Source organism: Erpetoichthys calabaricus, chromosome 17, assembly GCF_900747795.2.
Source record: "Erpetoichthys calabaricus chromosome 17, fErpCal1.3, whole genome shotgun sequence".
NCBI classification, from domain to species: Eukaryota; Metazoa; Chordata; class Cladistia; order Polypteriformes; family Polypteridae; genus Erpetoichthys; species Erpetoichthys calabaricus.
Window position 1 is genome coordinate 17,603,337 of NC_041410.2, and position 20,481 is coordinate 17,623,817.

The 20,481-nt window shown below is 40.8% G+C and overlaps 1 protein-coding gene across 5 annotated transcripts in view; it reads left to right on the plus strand.

The window, feature by feature from the left end:
* Positions 1–20,481, plus strand: part of LOC114645223 (protein unc-13 homolog C-like) — a 742,812-nt gene that overhangs the window by 680,999 nt on the left and 41,332 nt on the right. For all 5 annotated transcript variants that reach the window (XM_051920476.1, XM_051920477.1, XM_051920473.1 and 2 more), the window contains 3 exons: positions 3,498–3,586; positions 6,944–7,087; positions 14,990–15,113. In XM_051920476.1, the coding sequence (XP_051776436.1) occupies positions 3,498–3,586; positions 6,944–7,087; positions 14,990–15,113 (357 nt within the window). The remainder of the gene's footprint in view (positions 1–3,497; positions 3,587–6,943; positions 7,088–14,989; positions 15,114–20,481) is intronic.

The following is a 20,481-nucleotide window of genomic DNA, read 5'->3' on the forward strand; positions in this document are numbered from 1 at the left end:
TTTAATACTACAACTTTTACTGAAGTTCACGATGCACGTCACCATTTTGGATTGGCACCATGATCTGAGGTCAGACAAACTTGAATTGGACAAACTAAAAAATTCCAAATTGAAATTTCGGCTTAAGGGTGGCGTTCCAGTTGAAATTTCTGACTAGGAGTGAAATGGAATGCAGCCTTAAAACCAACAAAATGGATGTGCTATTAGCTGGTGTATGCATCACATTCGGCTCTGGAGGACATTTCATCAGCTGTACATGATAAGGTTGACGAGGATATTTAAAAAAGCCAAACAGTTAGCTTTTGCTGTTCTCGAAGCTATTGCTGGTACTGCTGACCAAGAGATGTGTGAGGACGACAAAGGAGCCAGCAATGTTGGGACCATGACTGTTGTCACAGCTGTAGCTCTCCTCCATTATTGTTTTGCCACACTGCTGGTGCCAGCTGATGATGACAGCACTCAGTCCATTCATATAGGCAAAGAAACACGTGAATTCTGATCTGACCATTCTCATTCATGTCGCATGGCCGCAAACCATACCTGAACTAGGACCACATATGAAAGTGACTCAAATTTGATTTAAAAAGTTTGGATTTCTGTGTCCAAAAGCCATGAAAACATCAGATTTAAGGCCAAAAAATCAGATTTGCCTGAAGCCTGAAGAGGAGGAGGTTGGGAGCATGCGCTGATTACAACACGTTGACACACCCACCACACGACGGACCACCTGGATTGGGACCCGAGTGTAACTGTGAAACAGGTGACACCTCAGCACCACACTGGAACAGTGTGAGGTTTTTTTTTATGGTGGCTGAAGTGACAATCCTGCCACCAACCACCAAGTTTTCTCTGAAAGTTGGAGGAGCCCCATTGCAGTGCTGGATGCAGATTAACATCATACCCTGGACGGAGCAATTGCAGGTTAAGGGTCTAGCTCAAGGGCCCAGCAGAGTGGAGTCACTTCTGGCATTTACGGGATTCAAACCAGCAAACCTTCCAATTATCAGAGCAGATCCCAAGCCTCAGAGCCACAACTACACCCTGGAGCTTGACAGTGGTACAAAATGGACAAAAAGATTTCATTTTTTTTTTCAGAATTCAGAATATCCACTTGTAAAGATGTCTGCTTATTATCCTTATCACTGGTATTATTGTATATCCTCACAATTCCGTGATTACGTACAAAGATGGGTTACAAAGGAAAGAGTCCCTAACCCAATTAAGAGACGGGCCGGAGCCTGCAGGTTTTAGTAGACCAGAGCCCTTAAATATCTTTATAAGGTTTATAGTCATCTCAGAGTATCTTTTTGACACGGGGGCCCCTCTTATTATACTTCACTAGTACTTCACTTCACTAGTGTTGTAAAAAGCCTGGCCATCCTAGAAACCATGGAATCTGGCACTTCAATCAATCAGTCGCATCGGTTGTGTATTAGCAGCTCCTCGTCGGTTTCGTTTTGCCAACATGCTTGCCTCTCTTCTCTATCAGTGGATAAGTGAGTTTCTCTCTCCTCAGAGGTTTCGTTTTGCTGATGTGGTCGCCTCCATTGTGTATTAGTGACTAAGCAAGTTTCTCTCTCCTCAGAGGTTTCGTTTTGCCGATGTGTTCGCCTTCAAACTATATTAGTGGCTAAGCGAGTTTCTCTCTCCTCAGAGGTTTCGTTTTGCTGATGTGCTCCCCTCCATTGTATATTAGTGGCTAAGCGAGTTTCTCTCTCCTCAGAGGTTTTGTTTTATCAATGTGCTCGCCTCCATTGTATATTAGTGGCTAAGCGAGTTTCTCTCTCCTCAGAGGTTTCGTTTTGCCGATGTGTTCGCCTCCATTGTGTATCAGTGGCTAAGCGAGTTTCTCTCTCCTCAGAGGTTTCGTTTTGCTGATGTGCTCCCCTCCATTGTATATTAGTGGCTAAGCGACTTTCTCTCTCCTCAGAAGTTTCGTTTTGCCGATGTGTTCGCCTCCATTCTATATTAGTGGCTAAGCGAGTTTCTCTCTCCTCAGAGGTTTCGTTTTGCTGATGTGCTCCCCTCCATTGTGTATCAGCAGCTAAGCGAGTTTCTCTTTCCTCAGAGGTTTTGTTTTACCAATGTGCTCGCCTCCATTGTATATTAGTGGCTAAGCGAGTTTCTCTCTCCTCAGAGGTTTCGTTTTGCTGATGTGGTCGCCTCCATTGTGTACTAGTGGCTAAGCGAGTTTCTCTCTCCTCAGAGGTTTTGTTTTATCAATGTGCTCGCCTCCATTGTATATTAGTGACTAAGCGAGTTTCTCTCTCCTCAGAGGTTTCGTTTTGCTGATGTGCTCCCCTCCATTGTATATTAGTGGCTAAGCGAGTTTCTCTCTCCTCAGAGGTTTCGTTTTGCTGATGTGCTCCCCTCCATTGTATATTAGTGGCTAAGCGAGTTTCTCTCTCCTCAGAGGTTTTGTTTTATCAATGTGCTCGCCTCCATTGTATATTAGTGGCTAAGCGAGTTTCTCTCTCCTCAGAGGTTTCGTTTTGCCGATGTGTTCGCCTCCATTGTATATTAGTGGCTAAGTGAGTTTCTCTTTCCTCAGAGGTTTTGTTTTACCAATGTGCTCGCCTCCATTGTGTATCAGTGGCTAAGCGAGTTTCTCTCTCCTCAGAGGTTTCGTTTTGCCGATGTGTTCGCCTCCATTGTGTATAAGTGGCTAAGCGAGTTTCTCTCTCCTCAGAGGTTTCGTTTTGCTGATGTGCTCCCTTCCATTGTATATTAGTGGCTAAGCGAGTTTCTCTCTCCTCAGAAGTTTCGTTTTGCCGATGTGTTCGCCTCCATTCTATATTAGTGGCTAAGCGAGTTTCTCTCTCCTCAGAGGTTTCGTTTTGCTGATGTGCTCCCCTCCATTGTGTATCAGCAGCTAAGCGAGTTTCTCTTTCCTCAGAGATTTTGTTTTACCAATGTGCTCGCCTCCATTGTATATTAGTGGCTAAGCAACTTTCTCTCTCCTCAGAGGTTTCGTTTTGCCAATGTGTTCGCCTCCATTGTATATTAGTGACTAAGCGAGTTTCTCTCTCCTCAGAGGTTTCGTTTTGCTGATGTGCTCGCCTCCATTGTATATTAGTGGCTAAGCGAGTTTCTCTCTCCTCAGAGGTTTCGTTTTGCCGATGTGCTCGCCTCCATTGTGTATCAGCGGATAAGCGAGTTTCTCTCTCCTCAGAGGTTTTGTTTTACCGATGTGCTCGCTTTACTTGTATATTAGCTGCAGTGGTTTTGCTTTGGCAACAGAGTCGCTTTCTTTGAACTTCATGCTGTACCCTCGCACTTCTGGGCTGGACAGACAGACACACACACTCCCATGCGTAGATGTTATATATATAAGATATCCATTTTAGTGAAGCTTACTTTGAGCCAGATAAACCCTAAGTAGTATGGTGGTCACATTCTGGGTCAAGACAGCTTCTGCCATTTCAAGTTGACGAACTAATTCTACTTTAAACTGAATATATTAGACTTAAATTATCTTTTTGTATTTTGTTCTGCAGCTGGATGCAGAGGCCAGTGACTGCCTGAAGGAACTGCAGATTAAGCTAAACGCCGTCCTCGATGAGTTAAGCAACGTTTTTGGTGTAAGGTAAGCGTCACTTAGCGGCCTTATTTTTTTTGTACTTATTTTATAGAGTTGTTTCTAGTGACTACTGTATAAAATTATCTTTGTCATTGATAAATCAGTACAGTCTGTGTAGTTAACCACCACATTGAATTATTGTATTTAGTGAGCACTATGAGACGCAGGGCTAACAGGGCTTATGACTGCAGAATAACTTTGTAAAACCGGACATAGACAGATTTATTTTTCAGAATTTAGCTGGTCTTTCAACCCCTTTCAGTATTTTGGCCCTCTGGACCCTCTTTTTCCCTTTCGGTGGTGCCTGGAGCAGCCCATCAGACCGAACCCTAATCTTTATAATAATTGAGTCAGATACATAGAGCCCCCTCTGGTGGAGACATCTCTTCTGCTCCAGTCTAGCCATGTAACAGGATGAAGTTCATGTTTTTGTCTCTTCTAAGGGCATCCCAAGTTGGCCTGGTAGTCTTCTATATTTGGAATTCCTCCTGCAGAATATCCCTCATTTACAAACGCACAAAAAGAGGCTTAAAATGAGCGTACACAACTTCAGACACAACCAGTAGTATTTATAAAAGAAAACTGGCAACACTTTAGTTTAACTACTGCAAAAATGCATCCATCACTAGTTTACTCTGATGTAACAAGACCTTAGCAAAGACTTTTTTTGGTCTTCTTCATGCTTAGGAGACATCATTACATCGATTAGCCATCTCTGTGCTGTGCGGCATATTGACATGATGGTAAAATTAACTTGCTAATATGAAATATTCACAGGTCTTATGCTAAATATGTAATATCAAGAGACATGAGTCTTCGCTAAGCCAGGGGTCCCCAACTCCAGTCCTGGAGGGCCACAGTGGCTGCAGGTTTTTATTCTAATCATCTTCTTCATTATTGACCTGTTTTTGCTGCTAATTAACTTCTTTTGAATTCATTTTAATTGACTTGCTCTTGAAGACTCAGACCCCTTAATCGTTTCCTTTTTCCTTAATTAGCAGTCAAACAATAACGAGATACAAAATGAACTTAAACAGGACCAGCAAACTGTATCCATCATACAATATCTGAAAATAAAGAAAGATGAAGGTCTCAGGAATCTGCTCAGATCCCCAAAACATTTTCATAGAGCTCTTAGAAAAGAGAAAATCAACAATTTCAGAAATGTCTGCCATTGTACAATGAGAGCAGCAACAAGCCATGGAATTAAAGAACGGGTTTAATTGACGACAATGAAGCAACTGGTTGGAGTAAAATTGGTTGGAGTTTGAGGCCCTGACTTAGTTGGTCTCCTTTTGGCTCACTCGCGTCACATTTCATTTAGTTTTGGGTGCCTTTTAAGGAAAGAAATGAAGCAATTCAGAGGAACGAGGAAGAAATTCAGGGGAACAAATCTTAAAAAAAACAAGTCAATTAAAATTACCGTATATACTCGCGTGTAAGGTCTTGAAACCCGAAAAATCAATTATAAAATCAGACCCCGACTTATACGCCCATTCAGAAATGCGAATCTTAACTTTTTATCTTCTTGCCTCCTCCAATCTCACATCAGTTTCTCAGACGCATCGAATTTTGTTGCACCAGCGCAGTTACCAATTTTTTACTCTACTTCAACAACATTTAACTTAAAACCAGCTTCATATTTTCTTCTGGTTGAACTCTCCATTGTAGATAAGGGATGCTCTTATGATAAAGGTGTATGAGGGTGTGAGATACAAAAAACACAAAACGTCACTTCGTAATATCTTGGGTATTACCATGTGGTCACGTAGGCGCAATACATAGAAAAAAAAGGCTGTGTGCTCCGTGGTTACTCTCTCAGGTGGGCGTTAGCATTTTATAATCTTTTGGACCAACAGTGTGAGTTTTCCGCATTCGACTTATACAACCGACGTTATAAACTATTGAAAATTCTACGGTAAAATCAAGCCCCAACTTATACGTGGGAGAACTTAAACATGTGTATATACGGTAATTCAAAAGACATTAATTAGCAACAAAAACAGGTCACTAATTAAGAAAAGGGTTAGAATGAAAACTGTAACCACTCTGGTCCTCCAGAACTGGATTTGGGGACTCCCACGCTAAGCCACCTCAGACCTCTCCAAAGTGAAGTTTTTTTAGTCAGTCACATAGCAGAGATGAATAAATAAACCCTCCACTGATGTTTGTAAATATGATGAAGACCCAAAGAAGCTATTGTTAAGGTCTAAACTAAAGAATTATCAAAAAAACTGATAGGGGAACATTTATATTTACAGCAACTCTGATCCCTGTGAAACAACTAAACTTCTTGTCCAAGTCTACAGTACAAGGTGTATATTGAGTTGGGGTCATCAGATTGGCTGTTAGGGGGTACAGGCTATTTGTTGTAATTAAAAGTTGGATCTAATAAAGTGGCCATATGTAGTGTGTATGTAGTGACCACTACAAGAAAGCTTGGCAAATGAAGACATGGCATATATTAAGAATTAATTAAGATTAGCCATGCTGGTTAAACACATTCTCACGTTATCAGATCTCCAGTAAATGGAGTGATGTTCTCTCAGTAACAAGAGCAAGCAAATCAAATACAGAGACTGATTTGACCCCAGTTGGTGGGGTGGGGACCTTGTTTGGATAGAAGTGAGTTCTGCCATTGTACTTTTCCGACCTCTCATAGACACAAACATATTAAAACACTGGAACAATTTTGACAAGAAATGGCCTTATAGTCTAACAATCCTATCCACATAATTTCTCTCAAATGACAAATCAACCTTTGAAGCTACTTCTGTCTGGCAAACCACCTGGTCACTTTTTTAATGTCTGTGGCTCTCTGTGTGAAGAAGACCTTCATGTGAACATTCATATGAAACATGTCGTTACGTTTTTATCTATGTCCCTTTGTTTTGTTAAATAATTTATTTTAAATTAATTTATAGTTCTGTATACAATCTTAGATTTGTGCCTATTGTCACCTACCACTGTAAAATACGAGGGACGTTCAAAAAGTTTCCGCAATTCAACTCTGTTTATTAAGAATTTCAAAAATAAATCACTTTTCTACATCGTCACCTTCCTTTGCGATGCGTCATACCAACTTTTCAATGCCCAATTACTACTCCTCCCTCCCGCCTTCACCGTTTCCAACGAAAATATAAAAGTGCGGAAACTTTCTGAACGTCCCTGGTATAATAAGCTAGCTAGTAAAGAGATGAATGGATCACTGCTTGTTGCTATTTAAACATATTTACGTGTTTATTTTAGGGAAAACCCCATAAAGTAAATGTACCGACTTATTAATTTCTTATTTAATGTGTTATTTTTAGTTGACATACCTGGTCATAATGCAGTTTTTGCTTAATGCTCCTTTCTCCTCAGTTTCCAGCCTGTCATTGAAGATTGTGTGAAGCAGATGAACCAGGAGCTGAGTCAGATGAAAGGCAACGGCGCAGCAAACAAAAGTCATGCAGCCATGGATGCAGAAACAGTCCTGAGGCCTCTCATGGACCTGCTGGATAAAAAGTAATGTCACATTTTAAGCCTTACTATACACCATGTGCAGGCACTGCCACTTTGGGTTTTTAAGACCATCCAAACTTCTAAAGAATAATTATATCCCACAGTGGTCAGCAATTTCACTTCTTGCATATCTGCACCAATATTTATTCATTTATACAGTGGTTTTATCCTATTTGACTTCCCAAACACAGGTATTCTATAGTACACTTGTTTCCATGCCAGGACTCTGGAGTTCCGAGTTGGCAGACTTTATCTTAGGTGGTCTCGCAGGGTCAGACGTGATCCTTGAACGAGAATATATGTCTGGGGACAAACTGTTAAAAAGTGTATGGAGAATGGTGGTGAAATCCTGGAAAGCTGCAAAGGGTCTACCCATGGGACTTCTTCCTAAAACACCCGCAGTTCCTCCAGTCCACGCATTTCAAACAACCGCTGGGGTTTCAGGGAGAGAACAAAAGATACCGAACAAAATACCTGAGACACTAAGAGAAAATAAAAAGTTAAAATTACTGTTATCCATTCAGGAGCTCAGTAGCACAAGGTAACCTTCTTCTTCTTCTTCTTCTTCTTCTTCTTCTTCTTCTTCTTCTTCTTCTTCTTCTTCTTCTTCTTCTTCTTCTTCTTCTTCTTCTTCTTCTTCTTCTTCTTCTTCTTCTTCTTCTTCTTCTTCTTCTTCTTCTTCTTCTTCTTCTTCTTCTTCTTCTTCTTCTTCTTCTTCTTCTTCTTCTTCTTCTTCTTCTTCTTCTTCTTCTTCTTCTTCTTCTTCTTCTTCTTCTTCTTCTTCTTCTTCTTCTTCTTCTTCTTCTTCTTCTTCTTCTTCTTCTTCTTCTTCTTCTTCTTCTTCTTCTTCTTCTTCTTCTTCTTCTTCTTCTTCTTCTTCTTCTTCTTCTTCTTCTTCTTCTTCTTCTTCTTCTTCTTCTTCTTCTTCTTCTTCTTCTTCTTCTTCTTCTTCTTCTTCTTCTTCTTCTTCTTCTTCTTCTTCTTCTTCTTCTTCTTCTTCTTCTTCTTCTTCTTCTTCTTCTTCTTCTTCTTCTTCTGGCTGCTCCCGTTAGGGGTTGCCACAGTGGATCATCTTCTTCCATATCATTCTGTCCTCTGCATCTTGTTCTGTTACACCCATCACCTGCATCTCCTCTCTCACCACATCCATAAACCTTCTCTTAGGCCTTCCTCTTTTTCTCTTGCCTGGCAGCTCTATCTTTAGCCCCCTTTTCCCAATATACTCAGCATCTCTCCTCTGCACATGTCCAAACCAACGCAATCTCACCTCTCTGACTTTGTCCCACAACCGTCCAACTTGAGCTGACCTTCTATTGTACTAGTTTCTAATCCTGTCCATCCTCGTCACACCCAGTGCAAATCTTAGCATCTTTAACTCTGCCACCTCCAGCTCTGTCTCCTGCTTTCTGGTCAGTGCCTCCGTCTCCAACCCATATAACACAGCTGGTCTCACTACCGTCCTGTAGACCTTCCCTTTCACTGTTTCTGATATCCGTCTGTCACCAATTACTCCTGACACTCTTCTCCACCCGTTCCACCCTGCCTGCACTCTCTTCTTCACCTCTCTTCCACAGTCTCCATCACTCTGTACTGTTGATCCCAAGTATTTAAACTCATTCACTTTTGCCAACTCTACTCCTTGCATCCTCACCATTCCACTGACCTCCCTCTCATTCACACACATGTATTCTGTCTTGTTCCTACTGACCTTCATTCCTCTCCTCTCTAGAGCAGATCTCCACCTCTCCAGGGTCTCCTCAACCTGCTCCCTACTATCGCTACAGATCACAATGTCATCAGCAAGCATCATAGTCCATGGGGACTCGTGTCTAATGTCGTCTGTCAACCTGTCCATCACTATTACAAATAAGAAAGGGCTCAGAGTCGATCCCTGATGTAATCCCACCTCCACGTTGAATGCATCCATCACTCCTACCTCAGACCTCACCACTGTCACATTTCCCTCATACATATCCTGTACAACTCTTACGTACTTCTCTGCCACTCCAGACTTCCTCATACAATACCACAGCTCCTCTCAAGGCACCCTGTCATATTCTTTCTCCAGGTCCACAAAGACGCAATGCAACTCCTTCTGGCCTTCTCTAGACTTCTCCATCAACACCCTCAGAGCAAACATCACATCTGTGGTACTCTTTTTGCCATGAAACCACACTGCTGCTCACTAATCATCACCTCACTTCTTAACTTAGCTTCCACTACTCTTTCCCATAACTTCATGCTGTGGCTCATCAATTGTATTCCCCTGTATTTACTACAGTCCTGCACATCCCCCTTATTCTTAAATATCGGCACCAGTACACTTCTTCTCCACTCCTCAGGCATCCTCTCACTTTCCAAGATTCCATCAAACAATCTGGTTAAAAACTCCACTGCCATCTCTCCTAAACACCTCCATGCTTCCACAGGTATGTCATCTGGACCAACAGCTTTTCCATTCTTCATTCTCTTCATAGCTGTCCTTACTTCCTCCTTGCTAATCCGTTGCACTTCCTGATTCACTATCTCCACATCATCCATCTCTCTTCTCTCTCTCGTTCTCTTCATTCATCAGCCTCTCAAAGTACTCTTTCCATCTGCTCAACACCCTCTCCTCACTTGTGAGTACATTTCCATCTTTATCCTTTATCACCTTAACATGCTGCACATCTTTTCCAGCTTGGTCCCTCTGTCTAGCTAATCGGTACAGGTCCTTTTCTCCCTCCTTAGTGTCCAACCTCTCATAAAACTCATCATATGCCTTTTCTTTAGCCTTCGCCACCTCTCTCTTCACCTTGCGCCTTATCTCCTTGTACTCTTGTCTACTTTCTGCATCTCTCTGACTATCCCACTTCTTCTTTGCCATCCTCTTCCTCTGTATACTCTCCTGTATTTCCTCATTCCACCACCAGGTTTCCTTTTTCTCCTTCCTCTGTCCAGATGTCATGCCAAGCACCCTTCTTGCTGTCACCCTTACTACATCTGCTGTAGTTTCCCATCTGTCTGGTAATTCTTCACTGCCACCCAGTGCCTGTCTCACCTTCTCCCTAAACTCAACCTTTCAGTCTTCCTTTTTCAACTTCCACCATTTGATCCTTGGCTCTGCCTTCACTCACTTCCTCTTCTTGATTTCCAACGTCATCCTACAGACCACCATCCTATGCTGCATAACTACACTTTCCCCTGCCACCACTTTGCAATCTTCAATCTCCTTCAGATCCACACTTCTGCATAGGATGTAATCTACCTGTGTGCATCTTCTTCCACTCTTGTATGTAACCCTATGTTCCTCCCTCTTCTTAAGCAGCACAAGGTAACTGAAGTTTAATAATTAATTTGCACGTGGTAATGAGCGGTGTGACAGTGGAGAGAGAGAGACACACACACACACGCACACACAGACCACCCCAGCTGCTTGGTCCCACGCGCTTGAGAAGTGCCTCTGTCACTTACGATATCTTTCTGTCATTTTAACTATTGCATGACTATATGACATAACAACAGCAAACAGAGTATAGTGAAGCATTGTGGTCTCTGGTTATACAAAGTGTTAAAACGCTGAGGCTGTTTAATCTCGTGATGTTTGCATTTCCGATTAGACAGCAATTCTTAAATTCCTTTAGTTATTCGTTTAGATGTGCAGTCAGAAGGAGGATGTTGTGCAGCCTCATCTGTGCATCTCTCAGTGTTGTAAGGCAGATTTGTTGATTCAGGTGCTTTGAGCCCTGAAATCTGCTATTATGAGAGCTGATAACGAAGAGCCACAGGAGATGCAGTTGTTTTGACGGAGTGTGACACACTGTTTCCTTCAAATGCATATTTTACAGTTCATATTTTCATGAACTGCCAATTCTTTCAAGCTTACATCGACTCCTACACTGTCATAACGCTGAACCACAGAGAGCACACACGGCACCCATGATAACATATCGGTCACGTTTACTACACGTCCATCGATGCTACTGAATATCAATGTATAATGTGATGCCACAGAAAGGTTCTTGCCATGCATCAGGTTATGTTTATTTTTAATATGCGTACTGTTCTTTCTGCGCGCACAACACACATTTATATGTCTAGTTGGCTGTTTTTAGGAGACTTTTCGACTCTAGATGGTTCATCGTAAACCAAAGCTTGCTGTCTGTAGAACTAGGTTAACAAGAGCAAGTCTGATCTTTGATTAGAGTCTGCATTTTCAAAAGTGTGCATTTTCATTTTCGAAGAATACGGCTCTGGTGAGTGTTTTTGAAGAAAATGGAGACTAACGTCTGTATTTTCAAGCGAAAATAGATAGATAGATAGATAGATAGATAGATAGATAGATAGATAGATAGATAGATAGATAGATAGATAGATAGATAGATAGATAGATACTTTATTAATCCCAATGGGAAATTCAACAGTGTGGATATAAGCCTTAGTGTTGGCCCAAATAGAAACTCTGAATAATCCACAATGACAGTCCAGTTTCAGGCAGTGTGGTCCCCTAGTGGCTAATATGTTGAACTGCATGAGCACAAAGTGGCCAGTCAGGTCCCCACCACTCACACAGTGGTCACTTCACCAGACAGGACTACCATATTAGAAATAAGGAAACAAATGTACTGTACCTGTGACTTGGAAATCACTTTTGACAAAATATAAATTTCAAAATTTTAAGATTGCTATTTTGGACTAGCTAATTAGCAAGGTGTTTTTGAATGCAGTTTGCCTCTAACTGCCAACCTGGAAAGTAAAACTAATTGTCGGTGAATGCTAATGTGAGGCAATGTACTTTATTAAGAGGTTTACAATTAACTTTCATTTCTTCCAATTTTACACTTAAGCACAGACAAAAAGAAAAAAACAATTTCTTCACAAGATTGCAGACTCACACTCCGCTTCTAATAATAGCAGCTCCCTACTGTTTTATTAGCCAATTTAATGCTCATTCACAGTAGCGTATTCGGATGTGTGAGTCTGATGAGCTGTTAAGGATGCTTACTTTGTGCAAAAATGTGCCTTTTTTAATAGGAAAAAAATAACGCCATCCGTTTTAATTCTGTGTGACCACTTGAATTTACACTATAAAAGCGGCATATGGAATTGAAAGAGCACTAGAGAGAATCTTCCTTAATCAAATGCAAATGTCAATCCCCTTCTACTCTCTGCTTGTGCTTTCATTCATTAAAATGAAGATAATAAGGTTAAAACAATGTGTGCGTTGCTTGAGTGTGTGGTCTTCACTGTGCGTGTGTGTGTTGTGTATGGGTGTCAGAGCATATGACGTGTGTGAGGGATGGCCGACAGTTTATCCCAGCCAATACCCCCAAGCCGCCGGATAGAGCCATCCCTGCAACATGGAGGGGCCCTGAATTCCAGCAGGGCATCATGGAACTTGGAGTCTTTCATCACAGCCCTGCTGGATACCGTGGGTGCCGCCAGGGGACGCTACAGGGAGGCCCAGGGACTTGGAAATACTTCCGGGTTATACGGAAAGTACAAGTCACGGGAACAGAAGAAATTATATACTTCCAGGCTGAAGAAAAGAAGAGTTTTAATCTGACCCGGAAGTGATAAGAATCACATGGACTGGGGGGATCGGAAGCACTTCCGGGTCAGGGACTATAAAAGAACTCTGGGAGATCCCAGCAGTGAGCCGAGTTGAGAGCAAGGGTGACTGAGCTGCTGGGAGTAGAGGATTGATTATTGTTGTATTGATTGTGGATTATTTATTGGAGTATTGTGGAGTGGAGGGTGCTTTGTGCACATTGTTATTATAAATGAAATAACATTTGGACTTTTATCTGGTGTCTGACGTGGTGTCTGAGGGCTCAAGGGGACGACAGCACCCCCTATCTGTCACACGTGCAAACCTAAACAGATTGTGTATTGAGCAAAGGCAGTGGGGTCCCCTAGTGGCTAAAATGTTGAACTGTAAATCATAAAGTTGTCCGTTCTGTCCATGTCTTCCTATACAATTTTAATGTACTTGAGCTCAAGTTCTACAAATGTGGAAAATACAGTAGTGCACCTGGTGTACCTTAGGGTGATGTTCTCAATGGAAAGGTGCAGTATAAACTAAAATGTTTTCCATGCCTCAACATCGCTTTGTTCTCAAGGCTTTAGATTGTCCCCTTTGTCATCCTCCAGCTCATGGCTCTGTGCTGCAGCTGTATGCGTGACGTCAAACTGAGACGTCCTGTTCATGAGACTTGTAAGGCACAGTGTGTGGCCCCCTAGTGGCTAAGATATGTAATCTGTGGGAGTCGATCAGCCTGTCAATGATCACACTGCAGAGTTATGTACTCTTCCTGGTTAAACACCTTCTGGTGGTGGTAACTCAGAAAATTAGAACAATTGTAATGAGATCAGGGGTCCCCAACTCTGGTCCTGGAGGGCTACAAGTTTTCATTCTAACCCTTCTTAATGAGTGACCTGTTTTTGCTGCTAGTTATTGTATCATTTGAACTGACTTGCTCTTGAAGACTCAGACCCCTTGTTTCTTTTCCCTTAATTAGCAGTCAAATAATAACAAGATACAAAATGAGCCAAAACAACTGGTGTCCATCATACAATATCTGAAAATAAAGAAAGATGAAGGTCTCAGGAATGTTGATCTGCTCAGGTCCACAAAACATTTTACCAGTGGTCCTGGAAAAGGGAAAATCAATAATTCTGGAAATGTCTGCTATTGCACAATTAGAGCAGCAACAAGCCACGGAATTAAAGAACGAGTTTAATTAACAACAAGAATCAGAGCCTAATTAAGAAATTGGTTGGAGTGAAATTGACTTCTTTGGTCTTCTATTGGCTCACTCACTTCACATTTCATTTCTTTTGGGTGCCATTTAAGGAAAGAAATGAAACAATTAATAGGAATGGTGAAGAAATTCAGGGGAACAATTCTTAAAAAAACAAGTCAAAAGAAGTTAATTAGCAGCAAAAACAGGTCATTAATTAAGAAAATGGTTAGAATGAAAACCTGCAGCCACTGGGGCCCTCCAGGACCGGAGTTGGGGACCTCTGTCTTAGATGGTCCAAAAGAACATCCATTTGAGATCCAACTCTCCACCATTCTACTTGGTTATTTATTCCACGTGTTTGTGATTCTTCATGTGAAAACAGAAAAAACATTCTTACCTTTTTGTGAAATCTGTCGTTAACAAGATTTCAAATGTGTCTCTGTGTTCTTGTTGAACTTGTTTTAAAGTGACAGCCTTGACCCACTGTGCTAATTCCTTTCATATTTTTAAACATTTTAGTCATGTCACCTCAGCTTCAACTCCTGCAGTCTCTCCTCACAGCTCATACTGTATGTCTCAGTCCTGGAGTCGGCCTCTTTGCTCTTCTCTAGTGCCGGTTAAACGTTGCATTGTTTTGAGAAAGAGGGGTCAAACTGGTTCTATCCAGACCTGAAGCATAGCCTTCTGGCTCCCCATACTGGTTTGGTTTCTGCTATGTAACCCCTGCTGGCTCCCCACACCCCAAAGATTGTCAAAGCAAGTTTGATGATGGATGGATGGATGATTGGGTTTGGTAAAGATGCTTAGACATGGCAGTTCAAGATCAACTAAGGTGTTGTACTATAAGCCCAAGGTTGGATTGAGGGTCTCTGAATGAGTTACTTCATCCGCCTGTACTCTGATTATGGAGGCATGAATATTAATAACAACAGTGTATCCAGTCAGAAAGCGTTAGGCAGTATAACTGCAAATACAAGATTGCTCCTGCTTCTCTTTGTGACCCTCAGTCAGTCAGTTCACATGCCTGTGTTCACACTATGCTGTTATTCAAGCCATTGTTATTGCGAGTACAGTAACGTCAATTTGTTCTTAAAGCATCCACTAAATTAACAAAATTGAACTTTGGTTGACGAGGTGCCATACTGTTCGGTCATTGACACTAGCCGGTTTGTCTCCTCAGTCTCATGCTGTTTGCCAAAATCTGTGAGAAGACTGTCCTGAAGAGAGTTCTGAAGGAACTGTGGAAGATCGTCCTGAACACAATCGAAAAGCAAATCGTCTTGCCTGCTTTTACGGACCAAACGGTGAGTTACAAACATGGTATGAGCTTATTTGGGTGGGCCCGGATTTGATATTGTGGAGTGTGTAGAGGGAGTTTAAGGTCCATTATTTGGCCTTTTTCACCTTTCTTAAGTAAAAACAAATACTGTAAGCTGGTGAGGAGCAGAGTTTTGGTGTGTAAAACTGTCCATGAAAGGCACTTTAGCCTCTAAGATTCTTCTTATATTGGTTGAAATGTCTAAATTATTAGCCTTGATTTATATGTACAACTTATGATGTCCACTCCTCACATATCTCTGAAGCACACAAATCAAGCAATATGGCCAAGGCTGTCAACCTTAGCTAGAAAACAGTGCAAGCAAGAATAACTTCCGAGGGGCTAAAGGGTCACTGTCCCTGGGCACTTATGCTGACAGAGCTACGCGAATCAAACAAAGCAACAGAGGCTGGTGACCTCAGGTTCAGAACCACAGCCCAGTCAAGAAGCTGGCATCTTGAGCATGGGAGAATAATGACTAACATTATTTTGATGTACAGTATATGTTTGCATGTATATAATAAAATTATTGTTAATTAATATGTGACCGATTCCATGCATATATTAAATTATTTAGATACTAGACATTAAGCCCGTTACAATAACGGGCGCTAGAATAGTAGTGCATAAACATTAGTAGGAACAGTCTATATTAAATGTCAAAGGACTGTCTATTTTCTGTTACAGTAATACTGGCTTGTATGTGGCTGTAATATGCGTCACTGTATTGTGTGCCTTTAATTTTGTCTCACAGTAATACGTCTCTCCAGCAAGTATTTTAATCTGTGTTGGCGTGCAGCTGATTATTGTATGTATGGCATCTCCCCAGCAACGGATATTATGTGTGCGAAAATAAATCTACTTTTAAAAGTCATCCTATTGTAATATCATGAAAATTCGTATATTTAGGAAAACACTTTACACTTTACCGTGCCAAGTTTGTTAATCACATATCTGACATCCTCAGAGTGAACACTTGCACAACAACAAACACTAATCCCACCTCTTTGGAGAAGCTGGTCTCCGTGTCTCAGTACCCGATTGGATTTTTCGTGCGTTATGTTTTAGGTCTTACCTCATTTACCGAAATCCGATTGGATCGGCTGCGCGATATTTTATAGGTCCCGCCCTCTCTGTCTTGTGTGACTCGTCAGGCAGCCTTTGAAGCATTTTTCTTTCTTTCAGCCTTACTTTTGTTGATGTTTACTTGCTGAGCTGCCTGTTCTTCGTGGGCTGCCGCCGTGTATTGTGTGTCTTTAATTTTCTCTGACAGTAATACTGTCTTGTATGTCTGCTGGCTTGTACGTCCGTAATATACCTTTAATTTTCTCTGGCGGTAATACAGGCGTGCGCGTCGGTAATATGCCTTTAATCTCCTCTGACAGTAATACTGGCTTGTATGTGGCTGTAATATGAGTCACTGTATTGTGTACCTTTAATTTCCTCTCGCAGTAATACTGGTTTGTATTTCCGTAAAACGCCTGTAACTTTCTCTGACAGTAATATCACGCATCGCACCGTGCCACGCGCATGCGCACTTCACCAGAAGACACACACACAAGGACACCTGGACACACACAGGGATTTTATTAAAGAGGATAATTTATTATATATACATTTATAAATATATAATTAATTGTATATTTAAGATAATAATTCATGTGCCATACACAAAGAATGATAACACGTTTATGCATACTTAAAACATTTTTCTACAGAATCACAAGGACATGAGAATTGTGCAACTCATAATGACTCATTTGTGATCAGATGAACAAAAATCACAAATCATTAGATTGATTTTTGGATAATGAATTATTCTCGATCAAACGACCGAGAATCGTTTGACTGATTTTTGGATAGTGAATCGTTCACAATCAGATGAACGAGAATCAATAGACTGATTTTTAGGTAGTGATTCATTCATGAATCAAATGAACGAGAATCATTAGATTGATTTTTGGGTATTGACTTATTCTCAATCAAATGAACAAGAATCGTTTGATTGATTTTTGGATAGTGAATCATTCGCAATCAGATGAACAAGAATCATTAGATTGATTTCTGGGTAGTGAATCGTTCACGATCAAATGAACGAGAATCATTAGACTGATTTTTAGGTAGTGATTTATTCATGAATCAAATGAACGAGAATCATTAGACTGATTTTTAGGTAGTGATTTATTCATGAATCAAATGAATGAGAATCATTAGATTGATTTTTGGATAGTGAATCGTTCACAATCAGATGAACGAGAATCATTATACTGATTTTTGGGTAGTGGATCATTCACGATCAAACGAACAAGAATCATTAGATTGATTTATTCATGAATCAAATGAACGAGAATCATTAGATTGATTTTTGGGTAGTGGATCATTCACGATCAAACGAACAAGAATCATTAGATTGATTTTTGGATAGTGAATTGTTTATGATTAGATGAACGAGAATCAATAGACTGATTTTTAGGTAGTGATTCATTCATGAATCAAATGAACAAGAATCATTATACTGATTTTTGGGTAGTGAATTGTTTACAATCAAATCAACAAGAATCGTTGGACTGATTTTTAGGTAGTGATTCATTCACAATCAAACAAACGAGAATCTTTAGACTTGATTTTGAGGTAGTGAATCGTTCGCAGTCAAATGAAAGAGAATCTTTAGACTTGATATTTGGGTAGTGATTTGTTAACAACTCAAATGAGTCGAGACTCCTAATCCAGGTGGTTCCTGCACATGCACTTCAAGCATCTTTCAATGAAATGAAAGATGCCAATGATGTCACGTGGGAAGGACACACACGCACTTAACCGCTGAATAGATTTGTTCGCGCTCATGAATCGGTTCATATGATTCAATGAGAGGAGTTGTTCAAAAAGAACATAGAGTATTTTTCACGAATCACCCATAGCTAGCCTCGTCCTCTGCCTGCAGTTAACTTCACCCAAATCTTTTTGCTAAACTTTTGGTTAAATGTGCACAGAAATGCTAGTTTGCCTTGTAAGTCCCAGAGTACAGCTACAGTATAGTCTTAGTCACACAGTTTATTCACTTAAAAGCTACATCTTATCTATAATAATAAAAGGCAAAGTCCTCACTGACTGACTCACTCACTCACTCACTCACTGACTGACTCATCACTAATTCTCCAACTTCCCGTGTAGGTGGAAGGCTGAAATTTGGCAGGCTCATTCCTTACAGCTTACTTACAAAAGTTAGGCAGGTTTCATTTCGAAATTCAAAGCGTAATGGTCATAATTGGAACATATTTTTTGTCCATACACTGTAATGGAAGAGGCGGAGTCACGTATCGCGTCATCACGCCTCCTACGTAATCACGTGAACTAAAAACAAGGAAGAGATTTACAGCACGAGTCACACGCGGGAACGAAGGTAAATGACGTTAATTTTTGACTGGCTTTTAATACTGTGTAAGCATACATATTAACACATGTGCAATTAAACGTGTGCATTTACGGGGTGATTTGTCAGGCTTAAAAGCTCACCTTTTATCAAACGCGGGAACAAAGGTAACTGACGTTGTTCACTGTCTTTTAATACTGTGTAACCATACATATTAACACATGTCCAATTAAACGTGTGCATTTACGCGGTGATTTCTCAGGCTTAAAAGCTCGCCTTTTACTAAAAAGGTAAATGCAAAACTATTTTCAATCAGTTTATTGAAACGCTCCCGTTAAGGATTGCAATAACATATTCGCGAGATAAAAGAACGAAGTAGGGGGAAATGGAGGAACAGCCGCAAACAGCGAAGAGCAAAAAATTAATTAAACAATTGAGAACGGAGCGAGTTAAGCATACAAGCATGTTCATAAGGGAAACAAAGCACGGTGTAAAACGTAAGTTTAAATTAAGTTTATAGAAACGCTCCCGCTGCGGATTGCAATAACATATTAAAACATCCGGCGCCGCCGTGAGTGGCAGCCTTTTCAGCAGCTCCGTGTATGACTGTATATGTATGTGTACTTTTCTACTTTTATTTTTCTATTTTTATTTATTGATCACTCCTATTACTTTATTTTATGTGGATTCGTTCCCTGGACACACTTACTTTTACAACGTGGGCATGGATTTTTACACGCCGAGACTCGCATATTCAAGTACTCAACTTCGAGCGCTGAGAACAAATGCCAGTGCCGGTGTGGTTCCATATTTACCTGACGAGGTAAGAAGGCGGTATCGTGGCAGCAGAGCCGGCACTAAGCTAAAAATGAAGCGGCTTGCGAGAAAGTGCCGTTTCAAGCCTTCGGTGTATTTTTTTTCTTTTATATGTTGTGAATTTCCCATTGGGATTAATAAAGTATCTATCTATCTATCTATCTATCTATCTATCTATCTATCTATCTATCTATCTATCTATCTATCTATCTATCTATCTATCTCTATTCGCGAGATAAAAGTTTAATGAGAAGACACGACGTATAAACGAACCACACGCCGTGGCGCAACGTTAGGGGCAACAGTTTCAACCATTCTATGATCTGCTTCTCGCAACTGAAAGACGGCACATGGCGGATGTTAGCCGACTTGCTGACCGCAACGTTAGGGGCTTCAAGTATGGCGCTGACGCCACATCTCAGTGCCAACACTTTGCAGACTGTACTTAAAAGACACGCCCTCCTCACTGGACAGTTAAAAACACCAATCAAACTAATGATGACATCAAGTATTACCCAATCAAAAGTAGGAAAGGAGGCATCTTCATAAAATGCATGTGGGATGATTTGCATGAGACGCTGCTTTAAAAAAAAAAAGATTAAAAAAATACGGGATAAATCCCGTCCAGTATTGATTCAAAACGGGACGCGCAATTTCATTGTCAAACGCGGCACGATTCCGTATTTTAAAGGACGGGTGGCAACCCTACAGTGCCAGGTAACCACCCATACAATCAGATTGTGATTCAGACTAGGAATGCAATGAATGTAATTACCCCGATCTACATACAAGGCGAAAGTCTTGCAACATTCAAAGATGATGGTTTGGGATAATTAGTACTTATTAAGTACACCATGGAACATAAAAGAGCTTATGAAGCCTTGAACCGAAAAAAGCAACATCTCAGAGATCGTACAAAAAAAAAAGGAGGTAATGTCGTTTTACTCGCTGTAGATTTTAGTGAAACATTACCAGTTATTCCACGAGGGAGACCAGCAGATGAACTCAACGCTTCTTTAAAATCCATGCTTCTCCCACGGTCGCGTGTTCTCGGGTAGGTACACCAAAAAATGTATACATTTAAGCATGTAATGGGCAAAGAAAAAATGAGGTATACCCGAAGGCACTGCAATAGTACTCAATGTAACTTTACTTCTTAAATGTTAAT